Source organism: Strongylocentrotus purpuratus, unplaced genomic scaffold (assembly GCF_000002235.5).
Source record: "Strongylocentrotus purpuratus isolate Spur 01 unplaced genomic scaffold, Spur_5.0 spur5_scaffold_14, whole genome shotgun sequence".
Classification (NCBI taxonomy): domain Eukaryota; kingdom Metazoa; phylum Echinodermata; class Echinoidea; order Camarodonta; family Strongylocentrotidae; genus Strongylocentrotus; species Strongylocentrotus purpuratus.
The window spans coordinates 735,970-757,014 of NW_022145599.1; the positions used below are offsets into that span (position 1 = coordinate 735,970).

The following is a 21,045-nucleotide window of genomic DNA, read 5'->3' on the forward strand; positions in this document are numbered from 1 at the left end:
TTCTAGCTTTAACTCCACACTTTTGCACTCTTACCATTTATTCAGTTTTCAGTAAAATTGCCCTAACTAATCGCAATGGGTATGTCAGTAAAGTCATGGTAGTAACAAATGCAATAGTTTAATGTAAAAAATGATAACCAAGATGGAACTGTTTACTGACCCGTTTCACACCTATCCCCCAGGAAGCCGCTCGGGCATAAGCATCTGATACTCCCATCAGCTAACGGATTGCATGTTCCTCCGTTCAAACATGGGCTGGGATTACAAGATACTGAAAAGAAAGGAAAGAGGTTTCGAGTTCAAATGAAAAGGAAATCAAAGATGTCAAATACATGACAAATCAGATCGTAAATTATAGTTCAGAACCGATTTTGCAACCCTACCAGAGGGTAATTTGTAATGGAATCATGTTCATCATATTTCAGAAAATAGGGGGATATGTGTCTTCAGACTTAAAAATGTGATTTGCCAGCAGTAAAAACTGCAAATATTCTGTGTATATATATATATATATATATATATATACATGCTTGTTCGTTTGTTCGTGTGGTTGCCCACCTTCGTAAAACAGTCATACGGAAAGGCTAGTTGAAAGCCAATCTACTCTGCTGCCGTCAAGCTCTTTCAAGTCCTCAAAACCTTTGGGAGCCTGCAGGTGGATGTTAGTTACAAGATGCTGGTATATCAATTACATTCATACTGTCAATATTAATTCTATAATTATCTGTATTATTCCATTAAGCTCCCATACAATAGCAAACATTCATCTCGTACCTGTCACAGACAGGAGGATGTCTTAACAAGCCTTTTTTCTATTAATGCTCAATTATGAGGGTCATCAAATAGGACGTAACATGTCATAGAAAGAAGAGAAGCTGGAAATGTATATTCCATAGATTGACCAACCTTCGTTTTGGCAATGGAGTCCAGCCCAGTTGAAAGTACAGATGCATACATAACTCTCTATGGTATCCGCACATGTACCTCCATTCAAACATGGGTTACTTGAGCATGGGGGAATCACTGGAGATAGACATTTGAAAGAGAAAGACGATATTCAATGGAAAATTTTCTTTTCGTTGATTCAAATCTAAAAACACCTGCCAGGCAACAACTAGCACAATTACCAACCTAGTACAAAAAAAGTGTCTCATCTATCAAAGGGGTGGGTAGAAAAGTGGATGCGTTGTCGTGGGTGGTTTTTGAGCATAATTCTTCAAGTTGTCTGGAAAGGTAGAAGAACGGGGGAATACTATAATGGGCAAAGGCATCACAAGATCATTAGCTGGCACTTCTTCCATTTTTTAAATATTCAGACCCCCCCCCCCACAGAATTTTCGATAGCCTATACAAATTAAAACTTGATGGCAACAAATCTTGAAGGGTGTGTCACACACGAACCCCTCCTAATGACGGCCCTGCTTGAGGGTAGTTGTACTAGATACATGTTTTTCAATATGTGAATGACTGCTAACCTGGTATACTATTATCTTTGATTTCAACTGAAAACCCTTGATAAGTCTTGCTCTCATCTGTTGTAAACCACACCCACAACGTGTTGCCAGAAGATATGAAGTTGCTTGGTTGCGATGCTCCTGAATGGTAGATGACCCTTGAACTAGTGTCTGTAGGATCAAGTCCGTTGCCAATCTAGAAAAGGTATTCATTTTTTAATTCAAGCAGTTTAATACCTTACATTATTTATAATACAATATTTCCGGGAAAATGTTGAAGATCAGAACATCGGAATAGTGAATTACGATTTTAATTTCCTTTGAGATCGTTCTCTGACCACGTCCAAATATACGTGATAGATAGAAATTTGTCAGATTAGGATTATTTTGGATTGTTTTTTAAATTAATTATTATAGCCAATATCGTCTATATACAGAAATGTAATGATAGCAACGTTTGCTATATTTTTCATTTAGGAATACAATTTATTATAACATTTTACACTTTCAGCTTAAAGAAATTAATTCACTTTCTATTTTTGTTTTCCTCCAAGAAATCTAAAGCAAGCAAAACTACTAACCTGAAGATAATCATAGTTGGCTTCGGTAGTGAAGTTACCAAACACGACTCTGATTCGCCTCCCAGATGGCATAGTGAAAGACCAAAGACATTGCAAATCATCCGGGTAATTATCTGGATAGTTTGGTGACGTCAGTTCAACCTCATCATCAGCTAGTAAGCTGAAGTTAGCACTACATCCAACGGCTGAAACACGAAGAGAGAGAAAGAGAGAGAGCGAGAGAGGGAGAACGAGAGAGAGAGAGAGGGAGAAAGAGAGAGAGAGAGAATCAATGGCGTCTGCTTCCTAAAATTGAATCAAGCTGAAGTAACCAACTGATAGCATGAATTTTGATGACTTAATAATCTTATCCCAGGAAGTTTCCTGGATTACTTGATAACGTGTTTTTCACGTCAAACAAAAGGAAAAAAATAGACGTTTATTTTATTTTAATAATAATAATAATAATACATATGATTTATAAGGCGCCAAATCCACTTGACAGTCAAATGCTCAAGGCGCAGCTTGTGCAAAAGATGAAATACATACTTGATACATTTATACAAAGTGCGATAAGAAAGGTACAGACATGAAAGGTAATGGTAATCAATTATAAGCTAAATTAAATTTTCCATCCCTTACAGAAACAAAGATACAAAGGATAATAATTTCGAATGACAGACGAACTTCCTAAAAAAAAAAGACTTATCCGTGGTCTGTATCACTGGATAGATGCACAAATATCACTGAATATAATGGTAAGATTGCTTATACTCACTCATTTGACAGTTGTCGCCTGCAAAGTTTTGCTGGCAGTTGCAGAGGTATCCACCAAAAGAAAGCAGCGTACATGTCCCACCATTAACACATGGGTTACTCGAACATTCATCGATATCTAACAAAATAAATAAAACAATATCAGATTTGTTATGTGTTCATCGACTGTTACAGCTACCATGTCTGTTTGGAGCAAGAAAAAGATATCACCCTTTAGGTTCCGAACATATACTTAACAACAGTATACTAACGGTATAACACTTGAGTAATGGTATTGTTAGTCGGGAGTGTATACACCATAACACCCCCCCCCCCCCCAAAAAAAAAGAAGGCTTTATTCATAATTAAAAGGTTCTTCACGTCATACGTTTTAAAAGGGGTTTCACAGACTGATGCAATCGTATGGTTGGAAAAAATTAGTAGAGTATGCACTTAACTGGTAAAATAAATAAATACAAGCTGTATTCTTCTCTTTGAATCAGTTGTGATATCTTCCACAATTTGGCCTTTATTCGCGATGTATTTTATCTTCCAATATCTTTAAATAGTATCATTTGTATTTGCATGTTATCATATAAAATAAACATTAGTTTCAATTGTATTTGAATAACTAACAATTAATCAACGTCGCTCACTCTGCTATAATTGTGTTAACAAATGCGGAGATAAAACGCGTCAATAGGTAGATCTTCATAAACCTTACAGTTAAATTTTCTACGAGCCATCAACAATTAGTTAAAGATGTAGCCCTCTCCGTTCGGTGTTTTTCTCAACAATTATGCAAATGGGATTAATATTAATGGATATATTCACCTATTTCACACAAGGCTCCTGTAAATCCAGGTGGGCATAGACATGATATCCCACCTGCTGGCTCATTGCTACATTGACCGTTATTCAGACAGGGTGAACTCAGACAGAAATTCACTCCTTTTGTTATGAAAACAAGGAGAAAGAGAATAAAGCCGTTAGATTGAGAAGAAGATATTTATTTGTAGAAAATGTTTATTTGTAGAAAATGAAATTTCAGGCTATTCAATAATGGTATGCACAATTAATAACAAATTCTTATCAGCTCTGGAATGTTTTCTTCTGCAATAATTATATTTCTCTAATAATATCACGCCAAATACACACCTAGTCAACAACAATAAAATAGGTAGGTGCTACAAGAAAGAGCATACTTTAATACTGCATAGACAAAGAAGAGATTACCGATTTGACGTAACACATGCGTAATGATAAGTATTTCAAGCTTTGGGATTTAGGTTATACAACTAATTAATCCATTTCAATTATCTATAGTTTGTTTGTTTGCACTTTCATGATCTTGATACTAATCCCATGTTATTACTCACTGATTCCACAGTTGACTCCAGTCCATAATGCCGGACAGTAGCAGGCGAAATGAGTACACAGGTTTTCACATGTTCCTCCATTCAGGCATGGTTGGCTGAAACAAGTGTCAACGTCTAAATAAAGGTAGTACAATTGCAAAGAAAGACGTTTTCATAATATTTTGTATGTACATACTCATGCTTGTACGATTTCTCCATATCACGCCAGCGAAACCCTTTTTCATTATTTAGATGTGAAACTAGGAGATCGTTCCCAAATCATAACTAATCACATCTTTACATAATGTGATATGCAGTCAGCCTAGGTTCGCGTTTCATATAGCAATAATAATAACAGAGATTTTTATATCGCACTTTCTACTCTTAGAAAACGGAACTGATTTAGTTTAGTATGAAATGTTTCTAGACAATTATGGTTCTAATGCTAAAGGACGGCTTGTTGGGACATTTTCAAAAGCTCTATTACCATAGTAGGAGGTTTGGGTCCGGGCGATAACGAGCGTGGTTTTACATAAATGTTGAAGTGATTTACATTTTTGATCTGCACTAAAGCGATTAATTACCCCCAAAACCAATACATAACCAGTCATAAAAGAAAGGAAATACTTGTTAAAAACATTAAAGAATACTTTCTTTTACACCAGATACTCATTAAATCGTTGTCAAGTTTTGATTTTACCTAGTTCACACAGCGGTCCCTGATAGCATTCGTCACATTGACACCTGTAAGAAGATGTTCCATTGACGTATTGACAGGTCCCTGCATTCTGGCATGGCGATGGGTCGCATACATCTATATGGGAGAGATGATGGTGAAATAGTATCCTACATCCTATTCAGATCCACAAGTAACTGTTCCAGTTTGGTTTAGTTACATTGGATGACTCGTACGACTTGGTCCAACAAGTTTCCACATTGTGAAATACTTATATAACCAGTTAATATTTGTTGTCACTGCCATTTCAATCATTTATAACGGATACGAACCAAAAGGAGAAAACGATGTATCACTATCAATATTAATTATAGAATAAATATTCGGAATATGAATGTAAGGAAGCCTACACAATATTTACTTAAAACTGACACATATTTTGTACAAGAATATTCTTGACTATACCGGCACTTTCATAAGAATGATTATATTGACACATTACCTCTTTGACAATTGAAGCCACTGTAGCCAGTATAACACTGACAGGTATATGAAGAACATTGGTTGACACATTACCTCTTTGACAGTTGATGCCACTGTAGCCAGTATAACACTGACAGGTATATGAAGAACATTGGTTGACACATTACCTCTTTGACAGTTGATGCCACTGTAGCCGGTATCACACTGACAGGTATATGAAGAACATTGGTTGACACATGATCCGTTCACACATGGGTTGGAAGAACATACATCGATAGCTGCAAGTAATATATACATCCATTGCAAACATAGGTAGATAGCAATTCAATATTATCACTGTCATGAGATCGACGGGACGCAGACTGATTATTACTCCCTCTTGTGACTGAAATCAAATGTAATATTTGCATCACATTCAACATGAACAAAACATATTTTAGTATATTTAGTTTGAGAAACTGCATCATTAATATAAATCATTTCAAATGGAAGCCAAGGTAAAGTTTATAATAAATGTGCTGAAGCTGGTTACAAGTCTTTTTGTAGCTGAATTATTCTGTACGCGTAACACAATTGCTTAGATGTTAATTATTGAGGAAATTCATATATCGTATACGCAATCTTGCTGTTTCAGTGCTTTCACGATGCTTACCTATGTCGCATTGAGGTCCAGTCCAACATTCAGTACACTGACAAGCTGGTTGGAGTTGTGAGGGACAGTTATTGATACATGTACCACCATTCTGGCAGAAGTCAGGGTTGGCAGAGCAGCTGTCGAGCACTGAAGCATAAAGATAATTGTTGAACAAGTTCATCAGAATGGTTTGAACAAAATAGGCATTTGTCTATGACACATTCGTAGATTTCACTTGTAATAGTGTAAATATAATCTCTACATTTTCTCATTTTACTTATATCATACACTAACATTCATGATTTTCACAATGGTTTATACACAGGAGTACGAACATTTAGGTTTAACATCAATAAATACTGGTTGTATGATACATACGTATAGAACAGGTGTCGTCTGACCAGCATTCCGGGCAGGTACAGGTCCAGTTTGCACAAGATCCTGCTTCTAACGTACACACTCCATCGTTCTCACAAGGGTTACTGTTGCATGCATCAGTATCTGAATCATAAACGATGTAAAAACTTTATTAGGATCTAATGAGGAATATGACATCCTGTAATTAATCATGGCAGTAAACAATTTTTGAAATGAACAATTTAGCTCTCTAATAACAATTTTCTCCCCATGTTACCTTAATCAGCACTAATTGATTTGTTCTCTATCGAAACGGAGATATGTTTACAATGGAAACAAAATCTAATGTACATTATATCACATCTGTTTATCTTATTTACGTGACACTTAAAATTCACTCAATATATAAATCTACCGCTGATTGAAAATTCACATGGTTATTGCTTTTTACTTTGGATTAAATCAATTTACCAATTTGACACGTGTCTCCTTCAAAGCACGCTGGACAGTCACACGAAGCTGATGAACAGACATTTGAATCTTGTATACAAACGCCCCCATTCAAACATGGGTCTCCTATGGTGCATATGCCCAGGTCTGTAATATGGAATGGAAGATTACCGAGAAAGTCCGTAACGAAAACAATCAGATTTTGACAGAAATAGAAACATTTGTTAAACTTTTAATGTCGTAAATGGAAGTTTTGGGTATATAAGAAATGTTGGCGGGAATGTAGAAAGAATAGCATTACGACCACGATCACATGCACAGCCAGTAAATAAACTCTAGGACAGTTTGATACATGTAATATTGCCTATAACATTCATGTGCTGATTCGAACATCCCTAAAGGTGACAGACAAGGCCATTGAAATCACCTAAGGTTGGTTTCTCTCTTGAGTGTTTGTCATTAATGGAGAAAGTGGTAAAGAAAACAAAGTTTCAATTCATTGTTGTAATATGGAAGAAGAGAAACTGGCTTATTTCTGTGTAATATAAGATTCTGATCTGTACTAGTTTGGCTAGGAGGGATTAGACCACCCAGGGTGGTCACTGACAGGTGGCTATCTCAACAATTCAGCTCTCAATCAACATAAGAAAAAGAGGACAATGGGGACCAATGGTCACCAATTAGGCATGGTTTTCTATATAGAGGGAGCAAGTAGCTACAAGTAGTACAATGGGGCTTTAAGATAACACCACAAACATGAGACTTAAAAACTGACCAATTTGACATGTTAGTCCTTCCCAGCAGTCAGCACAGAGACAGACATAGACCGAACAATCAGCGGTTGTTTGACAAACCCCACCGTTTGCACACGGATTGCTTGCACATACATCCATACCTGTAATGATAAGGTTTGAAATTGAAAGATATAAAGTTGTGAGTTGAAGAAAATGTCTCAAGATTTAGCGTCCTACATATTTGACATAGGTTTAATTAAACTGATTTGGGTCTTTAAAGCAAGTATTTCTGATTGAGGAAGATTTCTCAAGTTATTAATCTAAAGCATAGCTTGTCTGATCCTCATCTCTTTTTCAGCAGATAAATGGGGCAACGATATAATTGGGGAGCATAGCAGCGCAGGAGACAAATAACTGGGGTGGGGTGGGTGTAAATTAACCCAAATCTGCCACGATCCATGCTCTTAATGAAATTAACAAATTCATATATCTACATGTATAACGTCGAGAAGTGAGAAGCTGTAGCAGAATGATGCACAATACTGTAGAATATATTACGCTTCAATTAGTATAAAATTCTATCTTAACAGAAATATCGCTATATGATTTTTTTTTAAATTACCTAAAGTACATAATGGACCGGACCAGCATGAAGTACACTGACATGTATAATCTACACAGTCTCCTACAGATGGCATACAGCTACCACTGTTCTGACATGGATTGGTACTGCAGGGATTCACAGCTGAGGAAACAAAAGTTTACCAATAATCATCATATAATATCAAAGTTTCAAGCTACAATGGTTTCATCATTAGAAACTTTATTCATGCTCATGAAATGCAAACAGGTTGGGAGCCATAAGAGCATTAAATGCAGGATAATGATCGAACAAAAGGTAAAATACTAATGAAGACTAATAAATATTTGATGCACGTTGTTGATGGTCCATTATTTAATTTATACTGGGAATCTCGCTCCACAAGCCTAGCTTTTCTGAGATTCTCTTTTCCCCCTTCTCAATTAAAATATGATGCAATATAAAATATTTTGTCTTATTCTCAGACTTAAATGTACTCTGTAAACTTATTTGATTACGAACATTCTTGTCAGTATTTCGTTGCTTGTATAATTCATCTGTTCTATTATATATTGTATTATGGTTTATATATGTCATTTAATTTGTGGATATTTGAGTGGAAAATAAATCAAATCAAAACAAATCAAAATCAAAGACAACAATATGCAAAATACTACGGGGAAAATCCAATGTTTTTTGTCTCATACGTTATTAACTACGTGTGATCATTGTTTCAAGGTCAAACCCTACCAGAGCTGATATCAGACCGAATATAGAGTGAGGTGACTCGTCTTGTATACACTTAGTTTCAGAACGATATAATACTTAGTATTGTGTTGTTCTGTATGGGACACCCAATGATATAATACCCTGGATTCGCATATTATATTTGAATAAAAAAACAACGTCTGAATGATTGGGAAGATGTTAAGATGTAGGAAGTCGCGGCGAGGTTATTAAACTAAAGAAGGGAGCCAGCCACTTCTACTCACGTATCTCACAAGATGTGCCCTCGAAGCACCTTGGGCATTGACAACTATGATCCGTACATGAGCCTCCAGCGGCAAGGCAGGTTGCTCCATTCAGACAGGGATCGGGATCACATGGGCTGATAGCTAAATAACAAAATAATATTGCGTAATCAACGTTGTATTCGTGGATACAATGTATCATGAAATAATGATGCATTTTAAATCTTTACAAATCTCCCTGTATGAATGCTTCACATTCTTGATGTTATTTTGTTTGATGAAAAGCCTTTCAATATTACGTCTGCTTGTTGTGAATTTTAAAGCCCATACGTAACAGCATTGCAATGGAGAGCTTAGGTCCCAAGAGTTGGGTAATGAAGGTTATTTATTGGTAGCATATCGGTAGGTATCGGGTCGCCAACTATACGGAAACATCCAAACCCCAGAGCAGGAGCACAACATCTTCCTTCATGTCCTTAGTGCAATCAAACTACATGTTGCACGAATTGAGGAGCTATGGCGTATGCAATCAGTACGTTTATTAAACGATCCAGTTTGCAAGATTATACATGACTGTGAGGAATACATTTACAGACTGGACTCACGTTCTTGGCATTGTTCTCCATTGAAGCAATCAGGACATTGACAGAAGAACGAATCACAGGATTGACCACTCTGAAGGCAAGTGCCACCATTCATGCATGGACTCGAATCACAAAAATTGATCGCTGAGTAGAAAAGAGTCATTGGAAAAAAAGTAGTAATATAAACTAGACCCTCTTTATACAATAATATGAAATGCAATAAATGTGATAGTAGAAATAATATTTTAAAAAATATATATATTCTGTATCACTTCTCCAAATGATGATCATGATGTTGATGATCAATGGTCATGATGATGGTAGTGATAATGATGATAAATATTTTAAAAAACCCATGTTTCAGATACATGTATAACCAAGTGCCATCATTACATCACCCCATTTTTGTTTAACGTAATTTATCACATTTTGGATAACAAAAACCTGGTCCACTCATGACGTGAGTATTATAAATCTTGTAAAGTCAAGGGAAATAACCAAATAAGCATGCAAGCAACCCAATCACAGATATAATTATTTCATTTTTGTCGGTTTGTATCTTACACGTTGAGCAGGTTTGGCCGGTGTAGCATGCAGGACAGAGGCACACATATTGGTTGCAGTCTGATGTACTCTGAGCACATGTCCCTCCGTTGAAACAGGGATTGGTACCGCATGGGTTCACAACTGTAAAAACGGTGGAGGAAAAAACACAATATACACACATTTAGACATAACGTGTTTGAATTTTTCATCTTGTTCTATCAAGCTTCATCTTTTCCCTTTTTCATCAAAATTCAAAAGAAATGTTATGTTCCATGAAAATGAATTATAGTTCTTTGATTCTTTATTCTAATAATGTACAGCTAGTTTTTTGTATGGAATAGACTCATGTTGACGTGCTTTGAATGCCTTCGAAATCTTTCAATTAATAAAGTACATGGATAGGAAAAGGAACCGTAGTCTAGTGTAAAAATAGGTAATGCATTTTCATGTGATGGTCTATCTAAACCTTAATACCATAATGAAAGAACATATTTTTAACTGGCTTTGTATATTGTTGTTCAATTATTTCATTCCTAATGTAATTTGAAATGACGTGTAGTTCTACAAACCAATAACCTACCTGAAAGGCAGCTTGGTCCGGTCAAGCAAGGCGGACACTGACACAAGTGATATGGGCACAATGTGCTTCCCTGACCAGTGACAGTCAAACAGGTACCAGAGTTAAAACATGGATTACTTAGACATGGATTCAGAGCTAAAACGGAATAGAAAAACAAGTTTGGTTGGCATGTAATCTTGAATTCAAAATGAGGTATGTTATTGACAAACATACCATAGGCCAGGATCTAGTGAGTATCAACATTGAAGGCGTGGCTGATGTCTTTAATAAACATATTTTTTCATGTACAATGAGGAAACTTAGAGAGTAGGTTTTCTGCTTTCGATCAAAATTGTGTCTTTAACTGTACATACACATGCAATCTGACTTACGTGAAAGAAAATAATATAGAAATCTAGATACGTCGTACTTATTTGGTAATGCATAATACAGCAGTGTGAAACAATGGATGGGGATCAAGGGATATGATTTAGAATTTGTATTTATTATAAGCATGATAAGATGTAAATGTTTATTCACTAAAAGAAATTAATCACATGTTTATGAAATCTGTTTGTCAAGTTTCCTTACCTTCTGTACAGTCGTCTCCCATCCAGCAATCGATGCATTCGCACTGTGGTATCGGACAGATTTGGTTAGTAACCAGGACTGCTTGACATCTCGCATTGTTCTGACATTGTCCGTTACTACATACATCCTCAACTGTAAACAAAATATATCATAATAGTGTTTTGAAATTGAGTTTACAATAACAATTTAAATATCACTGTGCCTTGTAAGTGGTAATCGTCCAATGAGGCATCTTTCTACGCAGTAAAGGTGTTCATGACAAGATAAGCTGGTGTTAAGTATTGTTAAGTCTGTATTCTATAGAATCGACGGCATGAAAGAGCTCAATATATTGTATACCATTATCAGGTGAATCACTATTTTCCATTGGACTAATTGGTAGCTGAAGATGGACACAGATCTCGACAGAACTTAATGTTATCTTTTGAGCATTACTACTTCATGTACTTAGTGGCATATACCCTAACATCTATATCGTGCAGACCACATGCAGCCCAAACAAAAAGCCCATACTGCGCCTGTAAAAACGCCACTGAGACACACTATGAACATGACGGACAAAGAAAGCGGACAAAATATACAGTTCCTCAAGTAGACAAAGGAACACCCCTTCACTGATATTATGTAAAAATGTGTAGAACAGGTGAATATGCATGTGACACCTGTTCTACACATTTTTACATAATAGCAGTGAAGGGATGTTCCTTTGTCTACCTGAGGAACTGTATATATACAGTATATATAACAAATTACACATCTTTCAGAGATGAATTCTTCTTCCAATGACCAAGACATTGTTATATGTATTACTCCAAACCAAAACGCAGCGTGAATGCTTTACAAGGCTAACCTGAATGGGTTCATGCTTCTTTATCTATCTTTCTGACTGGAATAAATCCTTCTCAGACTCGAAACATTTATCTAAGCTTTTTACTTCACTTAAATGTAAAACACATCACACGCTATGATATGTGTATATATACTATATTTTCTTCATAACCACAACCAATAGGTTTTTATAGTTTTTTCAATTGTTTCATTGATTATTTCAACATCTCTGTGTGTGTGGCTGATTATGCTTTCACCTGTTTAAATGCTGTGGCATACATGTCTTCCTATCAAGAAACCATTAGGAACTTAAGACTAAGAGAATTGTCCTGAGAAGCATGAAAGACATTGACAAATTAAGGTAGGACATTTTGATGGGTTTGCTAACGGGTTGGGTTTGCTTTGAAACACTTCAAACCTAATTAATACTGATTTCATTTCATCATCTCAGACCTGATACAGGAATTTCTCAGTTCCAATAAGCAATACATAAATAATTATCACTGATACTTACATGTTTGGCAGAATTGTCCTGAGAAGCATGAGTGACATTGACAAGTGAAGGTAGGGCATTGCGCTGGGTCGGTTTGTTGAGCAGCACACGTGCCATCATTAAGACAGGGGTTCGTGCTACAAGGATTAGTCGCTGTGTAGAAGAGAAATATAGCATATAACTTTATAAACAAACTATCTACAAGCTTTAAATGAAACCTGAAGCTTAATCAACCTCTCTGACACAGGAGACGCATTGAATGATTGTTATGCATAGCCAGACTTAAGTAACTGATCCTACCAAGCGGCCCGATCTGTAATTGCTACAAAGGTGCAATGTTCACATATATTTAGAAGTGACTGATATAAAACTATCATGACCATTATGTTACATTATTTCAGTGGCATATAAGAATATTCTTTTCATTAAAAAACATGACCTGACGAACAATGAAAATATGTATGATGAAAGGCTAATATTGGCATATTGAACTCATTTCTAACTTACAAATGGCAGTGAAACAAACAAACCTATAGTACAGTCCTGACCAGACCAACAGTCAATACATAGGCAACGATATCCTTCACATGAGTCGTCTGATGTGAAGCATGTTCCACCGTTGGCACAAGGGTCGTTGAGACATGGATCAATAACTAAAACGAAAACAAAGATATATTGATATGATCACTATCAAAGGCATAATATATTGCAAAATGTATGATTTTATTGAAGGTCCGCATTAGTACGAAATTAATATTTCCTTTGAAAAGTCAGTCGTCATTCAATTTGAATTCAATTTCATTTTCAATTACAGACATAATATTGTATAATGAATAAATACAAATACATACAGAAAATACATTGGAAGGACCCGTAAGAAATCAAAGATTATTAGGCGGTAAGAGGGGCCCTGTAAGAAATATAATGAAAAAATTAACATAAACGGTGCATCTTCAATACAAAAAGGTGCATCAATCTTGAGCGTTAAAATATTTTAATATTTCCAAATCATGACTTGGATTTTTAGATTACGAAGCTAAATTCTTACCTGTCGAGCAAGTTGGTCCTGAGAAACATCCAACACACTGACATTCAAACTGCGTACAAGATGATGGAGATGGTGCACACAATGCTCCGTTCTGACATGGGTTCGCAAAACACGGATCAATCGCTATGAAGAATAAAAAACAAATATTACAAGATAATAGCTTAAATAGGCTATTAATGGTACTAGAATTAATTTTATTCTCTTTTAATGTATTTGATTTTAATAAATATTTTAAACAATGTACACTTTTTTGATACACTAAATTTGACTCAATTAGTTTCCCTTGCAACGCAAGAGGTGCATACTTCAAATTAACATACCTTGTGCACATTGTGATCCGGTGGAACATTCAGGACACTGGCAGGAGTAACCGTCGCAATTGGAGTTTGATCTTATACATGTGCCTCCGTTGAAGCAAGGAGATGGCGAGCAGGCATTGTTGTCTACAGAAAGTAAACATCATTGGTCGGTTAGTATAAAAACGTCATTGCGGTGATATTGCACCAAACCGATTGATCATGACATGGGTTTAAACGCATCAATGAGCACAATTCACAGTCAGTGTAGGAAATCACTGGCTTAGGGGTATCTGCCTTTAATAAACTTTTCCGCTAAAAAAACCCCCCGACGCTATTGACTGCAATAAAGAACAAGACAAAGAAAGGATACCTTGCATAAAAGCTGATCTGGTGATGTATATTGACTGGTAATTGATATGGTAAGTTGTATAGTAATCGATGCAGCAGACAATGCTATATTTTCACTCGCAATATTTAAATAAATGGTGTCTTGTGAGAAGTCAAAGATTATGATATCTTCTTACCTACAGTACAGAACAGTCCAACCCAACATCCATCGCACTGACATGTATAGGAGGTGCAAGCATTACCAGTCAGTTGACACAAACCATTGTTGGCACAGGGATTACTTTGACAGGGGTTATCAACTGTCATTGGAAATAAAAAAGCAAGGCAAACATAAAATAGTGGCACAATATTGGAACTAATGCTTCAAAGCGTATGCTTATTACGTGGCGATTAAACTAATGAAATCTAAGTTCTGTTGCGCACGAGACATTATTTCGCTGACGGAGACCCACAGGAGTGACTGACGCAGTCTTTGATGCTAGGGTGATATCGAACAAAGGGTGAATTACTGGGTACGTACTAAACTTCATATCAGTCTAGGTAATAACACATTATAAAATAATGACGCCACGTGTATACATTAATTACTTGATCGAAAATAAACTCACATCCATTTCTCTGTGTTTTAAATAATAAGAGCATTTCCTTTAATACCCCTAGAGAGATGAAAGCGATAATTAAATGGTAACATGAATACGAAACAAGTAGGGCTATGTTGGAGTTTTTGTCCGGTGATGTGACTTTAACGGATAAAGAAAATGACTTTTGATTACTCCATAATCAATAGTTCAAAACGAAAGAGCAAGATGATATAGGAACATGTTCTTACAGGTAAGACAATTTGTGCCAGTCCAGCATCCAGGGCAGGAGCAGGTGTAGTCTGAACATGATCCAGGTACAGGATCACAGGTACCTCCATTGCTACACGGGTTGGGTGAACACGGGTTCAGCACTGTGGGGAATGACATCAAGGAACAGGATTGAGGGTGTATTAAATGATAATAATAATAATAATATAGTAATATATTCATTTGTAAAGCGCAATAACTATATGGATATATTCTACTGCGCTGAAATAGCTCGTAAATGTTGTGCTATACATATTACATGAACAAGTGAGTTTTCAGTCTTGATTTAAAATATATCATGTATACAAATGCTTTCATGAACAGTTATGAATCATTTCGAGAAACGAGGATTGAACATATTATACACTTAATAACTATTAGAACTCATATTCCTTGAAGCATTAAAATTGAAAAAAATTCAACCATGCAATAATTGATTTATTCTACTTTTATTTCAAGCAATTGTTGATACCTTAACGTATGATTGATGATGAATATACAAATATGTTTGGTATACCATTACTCAGCAAATGTATGTGAAAACAAGGTATAGCCGGAAACAACAGTTTATGATGACATAACAAAGGACAGTAAATCAACAATAGACCCTCAAAAAACAACGAATCTACATCGAGAAACTAAACAATCAAGAAAGATTCGGCATTGACGTGTGGAGCGATAGCTAAAGTTGTTTTCATATCATGTAATTTGTATGAGTTTGGTTGAACTTACACAGATTGCATGATGTTCCAGTGTAGCATCCAGAACACGTACATGTGTAGGTAAGGCAAGAGTTGGGTGACTCCACACATGCGCCTCCGTTTTCACATCTGTTTACTGTGCATGCACCCTGATCTGTAACACGGATAAAGAAAAAAAAGTACAGGTAACAAAATATTGAAATGCACTGTTCTTTATCTCTACAAATAATAAGATTAAACTTTCTCTTTCTCTCTCTCTCTCTCTCTCTACCCTTCTCTGGGTAGCTCCACAATCTATCATAGACCATGGATTAAGGTGATCTACGAGGGGAAGGGCATTTTCCAATACATTTTTACGTCGGCATATCTATGACATTCTAGAGACACTGATATCACACCATTACATTACGAAAAATACTACCATTTACTTTAATTATGATTTGTAGATCAAAGCAGGCAGGCGAGCGAAGTTCAGTAATGTTTATCTCTCTGGTGATAATGGTGATAAGAGAAAATTAAAACAAAAACCATGATGCATGCACTTTATTCGTTATAATGAGAAAATAATTAAAATCCCCTCTGCACTTGATTGGCATGGAGGGATTGAACCTCCCTGTAAGGTCACTGGCAGGTGGTTATCTCATCAAATCAGCTCTTAATTAACATATGAAAAATTTGGTGCATCATGGGGATCAATGGGTACCGCTTAGGCATTGTTGGCTGTATAGAGGGCGCAAGTAGCTATACATAGTGCAGTGGGGCTTTAAAGTTCGAGAATGCTTTGAAAGGACTAACCACAGACCAATAACAAGAAATTATTTTGGTTACTTACATAATTGGCACTGCAGACCTGTGTAACATGGCGGGCACTGACAGGAAAAACTAGAGCACTGATTGGTGCAAGTACCTCCATTGGAGCAGGGATCAGATGCACAGGAATCAATCGCTTTAGAAGAAAGAACGATCAAAGAAACTTATTTAAGTACGAAGCTTCCATCATAAAGTATTCCTTTTCCAACGTCAGCATATGTTTTATAATTGAAGTGCAAGTCAATACTGTTTGTGCAATGGTTCACAAATTACAGTATGTAAGTATCAAGGTTCAAGCATGGTACAAAGCTTATGAGCTGGAAAATATGATTTAACACTTCCAACCAATCAAATTATGGGCAACTTAAATAGCTTACTAGTTCAAACCAATATATATCATGCTTGGAGTTTATGATATATCATCGTAGTGTTCGCACATATCAACAGTATGAGAATATTGCCACTGCCTTAAACTCATTTTTGTAAGTCTTTAGAATTTATTTATATGAGAAAAAGGTCATACGGGTCTTTCTTTCTCTATCATCACATTAAATCTACGGATGATGTATGATATTTTCTTCACTTTTGACTTTCATTGTAGACACTGACCTATTTCACATTGTTCTCCTGTGAAACACTGACTGCAAACACATCGGACATCCGGGCAACTTGTGACGCAAAATCCACCATTGAGGCAGAAGTCATTTCTGCTCAGACAGAAGTCAATTTCTGAAGAAAAACAGCGTAAATATTAAAAAAGGGAGAAATATTCATGTCCAATTAAAGGTGATTGTACAAAGTATGTTCCAGCTACAACTTCTAATGCGTATCACATCTCGATATCAACAGTGGACAGACTCTATACATTTGACAGAATAGCGTTCGGTTAAAGTCAGCAGAGCCAATTACTGTCGGATCGACAGTCAAGAGGCTTTCGATCTCCATATAAAGCCTTTTGATATTCTATTTGGATGATATAGACCCTGTTTATTTAGAATCTGATAATAAGTGTTGATGACGAAATTGGATATTGCGCTTTACTGATAGGGTAAAATTTAATTTATTGTAGTTTATAATTATTTACTGTTGTTACTGTTTAGCAGTATGAGCCCTGAAAATGAAATAAATGACAAATTTTAAAAGGTGAAAAATTTATTTTCTTAGGATAGGTGAGAATTGAAAGTCACCTAATTCACAGAACTGTCCCGTGTAACACGAGGTACATGCACAGAAAGCTGACGCACAGTCACTGGTAGAAAAACATGTTGCTCCATTCCGACATGGATTGGCCAGTAAACATACGTTCACATCTGAAAAGAGAAGAAAAAAAAAAACATAATCCGCTCCGTCAGAGGTCAAAATCATGTAAATATATATTTAAATATATTGTCTGTGAAAAATTTAATTGGTGAAATATTCAACACAACATGGAGCTATTGCATTAAACAAAAATGTATCTTGTATAGGATATAGGGTAATTAACCAGTACAAAGGTTGATACGTGATGACTACATCATATATATATATATATATATATCGGTTTTACTTAATAGTCAATTTAAATCACGAACAAACTTATACTAAGTATGAATACATGAGAGAAATAAAGGGCTTTCATTCTTATATCCATCTAAGTGTGCAGTTTGAAAATATTGTAACAACACACGTTTATATAAGAACGGACGGCTTAGCAATAACAGGGTATTTATTCCGTATTGCATATCCTTACCTGCTTGACAATTTATCCCAGCATGACATGAATCACATTGGCAGGAGTGAGTATTACAAGAGGTAGAAGTACACACCCCACCGATACCACATGGATTACCACTGCAGGGGTTCAGAGCTAAAACAAAACAAAACAAGAAGAAGATGCATAACACGGAGAGACGAGAAACAGAACTATTCAGTGAACACGGCGCACTATTTTCAAGCTCAGAGGGGGTATTTTCAGAACTGCCATGGGCTTTCTTGATTATGCTTCTGCAGAATAGTTACAGAAAAGATAAATACTCAAGAGTCAACACCTAAAACCTCTTCTCTCGAAAATGCATGGACTCCTAAGCAACATTTGCCCCCTTCTAGTATACAATATCTTTTAATCCAACTTCTCCCATCAATCCAGATTCATCTTTATTACTTTCTACATTACTTAAAGAATGTTCTATCTTGATACTTACGTATTTCACATCTTTCCCCTGTATAGCATCCTTCACACAGACATGAGAATTGAGTACAGTCTCCTGGGGTCGGCTGACATGTTCCTCCGTTCAAACATTGGTTCGTTTCACATGGGTTGATAGCTGTTAAACCAGAGTTTGGTCGATTATGAAAATGCAATCAAAAACGAAATGCAAATAAAGATTTTTCGAACTTCTCGATGATTCACTTCATAAGAATAAACGTCATGGAAGTCGTTAACCTTTGTAATGATTTGTCTTTATGAATGCATGTGGATACAAATTCCATGTGTTGACTTGTACAGAGCAAAAGCCTAACATGCATCAAAAGTAATTCGGTGAGTTGAATAATATAGACGTTAAGTCTCAATCATCTCCATGCTTATATTCTATCCAGAATTGGAGCAATAGAAAATATATAAATAGACGATACACACCAGTCTCACAGCTCGTTCCGGTAAAACACCCTTCACAAAAGCAGATGTAGTCTGTACATGAGTTATCAAGCTTGAAGCACTGTCCATTGTTTTGGCAAGGGTTCGGCTGGCACTGATCAATAGCTAGCAGGAACAAATGAGAATATATAGAAGATACAATTTCAAGAAAGTATTGGGGATGGATGTCTTTCGAAGTGTGATACAACAATAATACCCTGGTTATCGCATAACACACCGCGAACAAGAGTGTAATCTTAGCAGTCAGGCAAAAGAACACTCAATGAGTGAATCAATCAATCAATCAATTTGAACATCCATATTGATATAAGAAGGAGAAATAGATAATGTGCTCTCTAGACACACATACATCGTTTAACAATGTTAAATCTGAGATGCATGACCCAAAGTGCTATCAGTGTCTGTGATATGGTTTAATATTGAAGCCCTAAAAAAAATGCGCTTCAAAAAGATCACGAAGTGCCTCAAAAAAGTTACCCAATCCCTTGAATGTTCAATACAGCGTAGACAATCACGGGGATGATAATAACAGAAAGAAATAGTTAATAAATGTGGTCAATTGTACTTACGAAATTCACATAATGATCCCATATGGCATGCAGGACATTGGCAGGTGAATGTATCACATCCCGTCTGTGGTGCTATACAAGCGCCTCCATTCGTACAAGGGTTTGTAGCACAAGGGTTGCGTTCTGTATTGGGGGGGGGGGGGGAGCGCAATTGCAAACAGTTGATTACGGGTATGTGAACTGAATTAAGAGCATTCTCTTATTATTTTTGCAACATGTTATATCTTTATATTTCTTTCGCAAAGATAGTGCAGACAAGCAAGACTGAAGAGCAATACAAAAACAAAGTTTCATTAAATTTTGATGAGACATGATTTACTTCTATCTATTAACCATTGATGTATTTTTTGTTTATATCTGACTTCCAAAACTGCCACCCATATGTAGAAACCTAATGTGAACTAGCATGTGGTAGTATACTATAAAACAAACAAAAATCCGTGGTACGTATATAGCACTGCTGTACAGTGTGATTTGGAAAGAGGAGATACTTACCAATTTGGCAATTCAATCCACTATGACAGGTGTCACACTGACATTGAGATTGAAGACACGTGACCTCTAGACATGTTCCGAAGGCTCCACATGGGTTAGTCGAACACGGATCAAGTCCTGTGAATCGAGACAAAGATTATGAGAGAATCATTATGTCAACATGACTTTAATCATATTCTATTAGTGCCGGAGACTCTCTTATAAGCATATTTATTTTAGTTATATCAATAAATTCTGTCATAGGAATAAATCCACAAATCAAGGTAGTTCCCCTGGGCAGTTATTTGCATTGAATTCTAAATAGCTGAAATAACAACATATTTAAGAGAACAAAATGGAATCTTTTGAAAATATTGAAGGTTTCTCTTCCAGGGTCGATTCGTTTATATAATGTCAACAACTTCTGTTTCAGTGTCGAGCAGATCTACTTTACTTTTTCATAATGATACCTTTTATATGAATGAATTTATTTAGTATAAAATGTTTTATTCTAATTAAATGTATACTGTGAACAGGAACATCAGAGCATATACCTGAACAGTTATTAATAAAATGATACTTTCGATGTAATTATGCTATGATCATTATTCCACAAAGTAGAAATAAACATTATACTTTTCCTCATGACAATTCAAATAGCATATCAATAATACGAAGGAATAGTTTCAAGTACTTAGT

The 21,045-nt window shown here is 35.9% G+C and overlaps 1 protein-coding gene across 1 annotated transcript in view; it reads right to left on the reverse strand.

Moving 5' to 3' along the window:
- Window positions 1-21,045, reverse strand: part of LOC581033 (fibrillin-2) — a 66,672-nt gene that overhangs the window by 5,129 nt on the left and 40,498 nt on the right. Inside the window, exons 49-82 of the mRNA XM_030984908.1 lie at window positions 20,368-20,484; window positions 19,873-19,995; window positions 19,286-19,408; window positions 18,849-18,971; window positions 18,398-18,514; window positions 17,856-17,978; window positions 17,278-17,397; window positions 16,691-16,804; window positions 15,890-16,012; window positions 15,139-15,261; window positions 14,486-14,608; window positions 13,983-14,105; window positions 13,663-13,785; window positions 13,145-13,267; window positions 12,636-12,767; window positions 11,294-11,425; window positions 10,724-10,858; window positions 10,162-10,284; window positions 9,619-9,741; window positions 9,035-9,157; window positions 8,085-8,207; window positions 7,504-7,623; window positions 6,750-6,875; window positions 6,300-6,422; window positions 5,940-6,068; window positions 5,455-5,565; window positions 4,829-4,942; window positions 4,150-4,263; window positions 3,605-3,721; window positions 2,793-2,909; window positions 2,036-2,220; window positions 1,476-1,650; window positions 907-1,023; window positions 161-271 (exon numbers count right to left, since the gene is read on the reverse strand). Of these exons, the coding sequence (XP_030840768.1) occupies window positions 161-271; window positions 907-1,023; window positions 1,476-1,650; window positions 2,036-2,220; window positions 2,793-2,909; window positions 3,605-3,721; window positions 4,150-4,263; window positions 4,829-4,942; window positions 5,455-5,565; window positions 5,940-6,068; window positions 6,300-6,422; window positions 6,750-6,875; window positions 7,504-7,623; window positions 8,085-8,207; window positions 9,035-9,157; window positions 9,619-9,741; window positions 10,162-10,284; window positions 10,724-10,858; window positions 11,294-11,425; window positions 12,636-12,767; window positions 13,145-13,267; window positions 13,663-13,785; window positions 13,983-14,105; window positions 14,486-14,608; window positions 15,139-15,261; window positions 15,890-16,012; window positions 16,691-16,804; window positions 17,278-17,397; window positions 17,856-17,978; window positions 18,398-18,514; window positions 18,849-18,971; window positions 19,286-19,408; window positions 19,873-19,995; window positions 20,368-20,484 (4,248 nt within the window). The remainder of the gene's footprint in view (window positions 1-160; window positions 272-906; window positions 1,024-1,475; window positions 1,651-2,035; window positions 2,221-2,792; window positions 2,910-3,604; window positions 3,722-4,149; window positions 4,264-4,828; window positions 4,943-5,454; window positions 5,566-5,939; window positions 6,069-6,299; window positions 6,423-6,749; window positions 6,876-7,503; window positions 7,624-8,084; window positions 8,208-9,034; window positions 9,158-9,618; window positions 9,742-10,161; window positions 10,285-10,723; window positions 10,859-11,293; window positions 11,426-12,635; window positions 12,768-13,144; window positions 13,268-13,662; window positions 13,786-13,982; window positions 14,106-14,485; window positions 14,609-15,138; window positions 15,262-15,889; window positions 16,013-16,690; window positions 16,805-17,277; window positions 17,398-17,855; window positions 17,979-18,397; window positions 18,515-18,848; window positions 18,972-19,285; window positions 19,409-19,872; window positions 19,996-20,367; window positions 20,485-21,045) is intronic.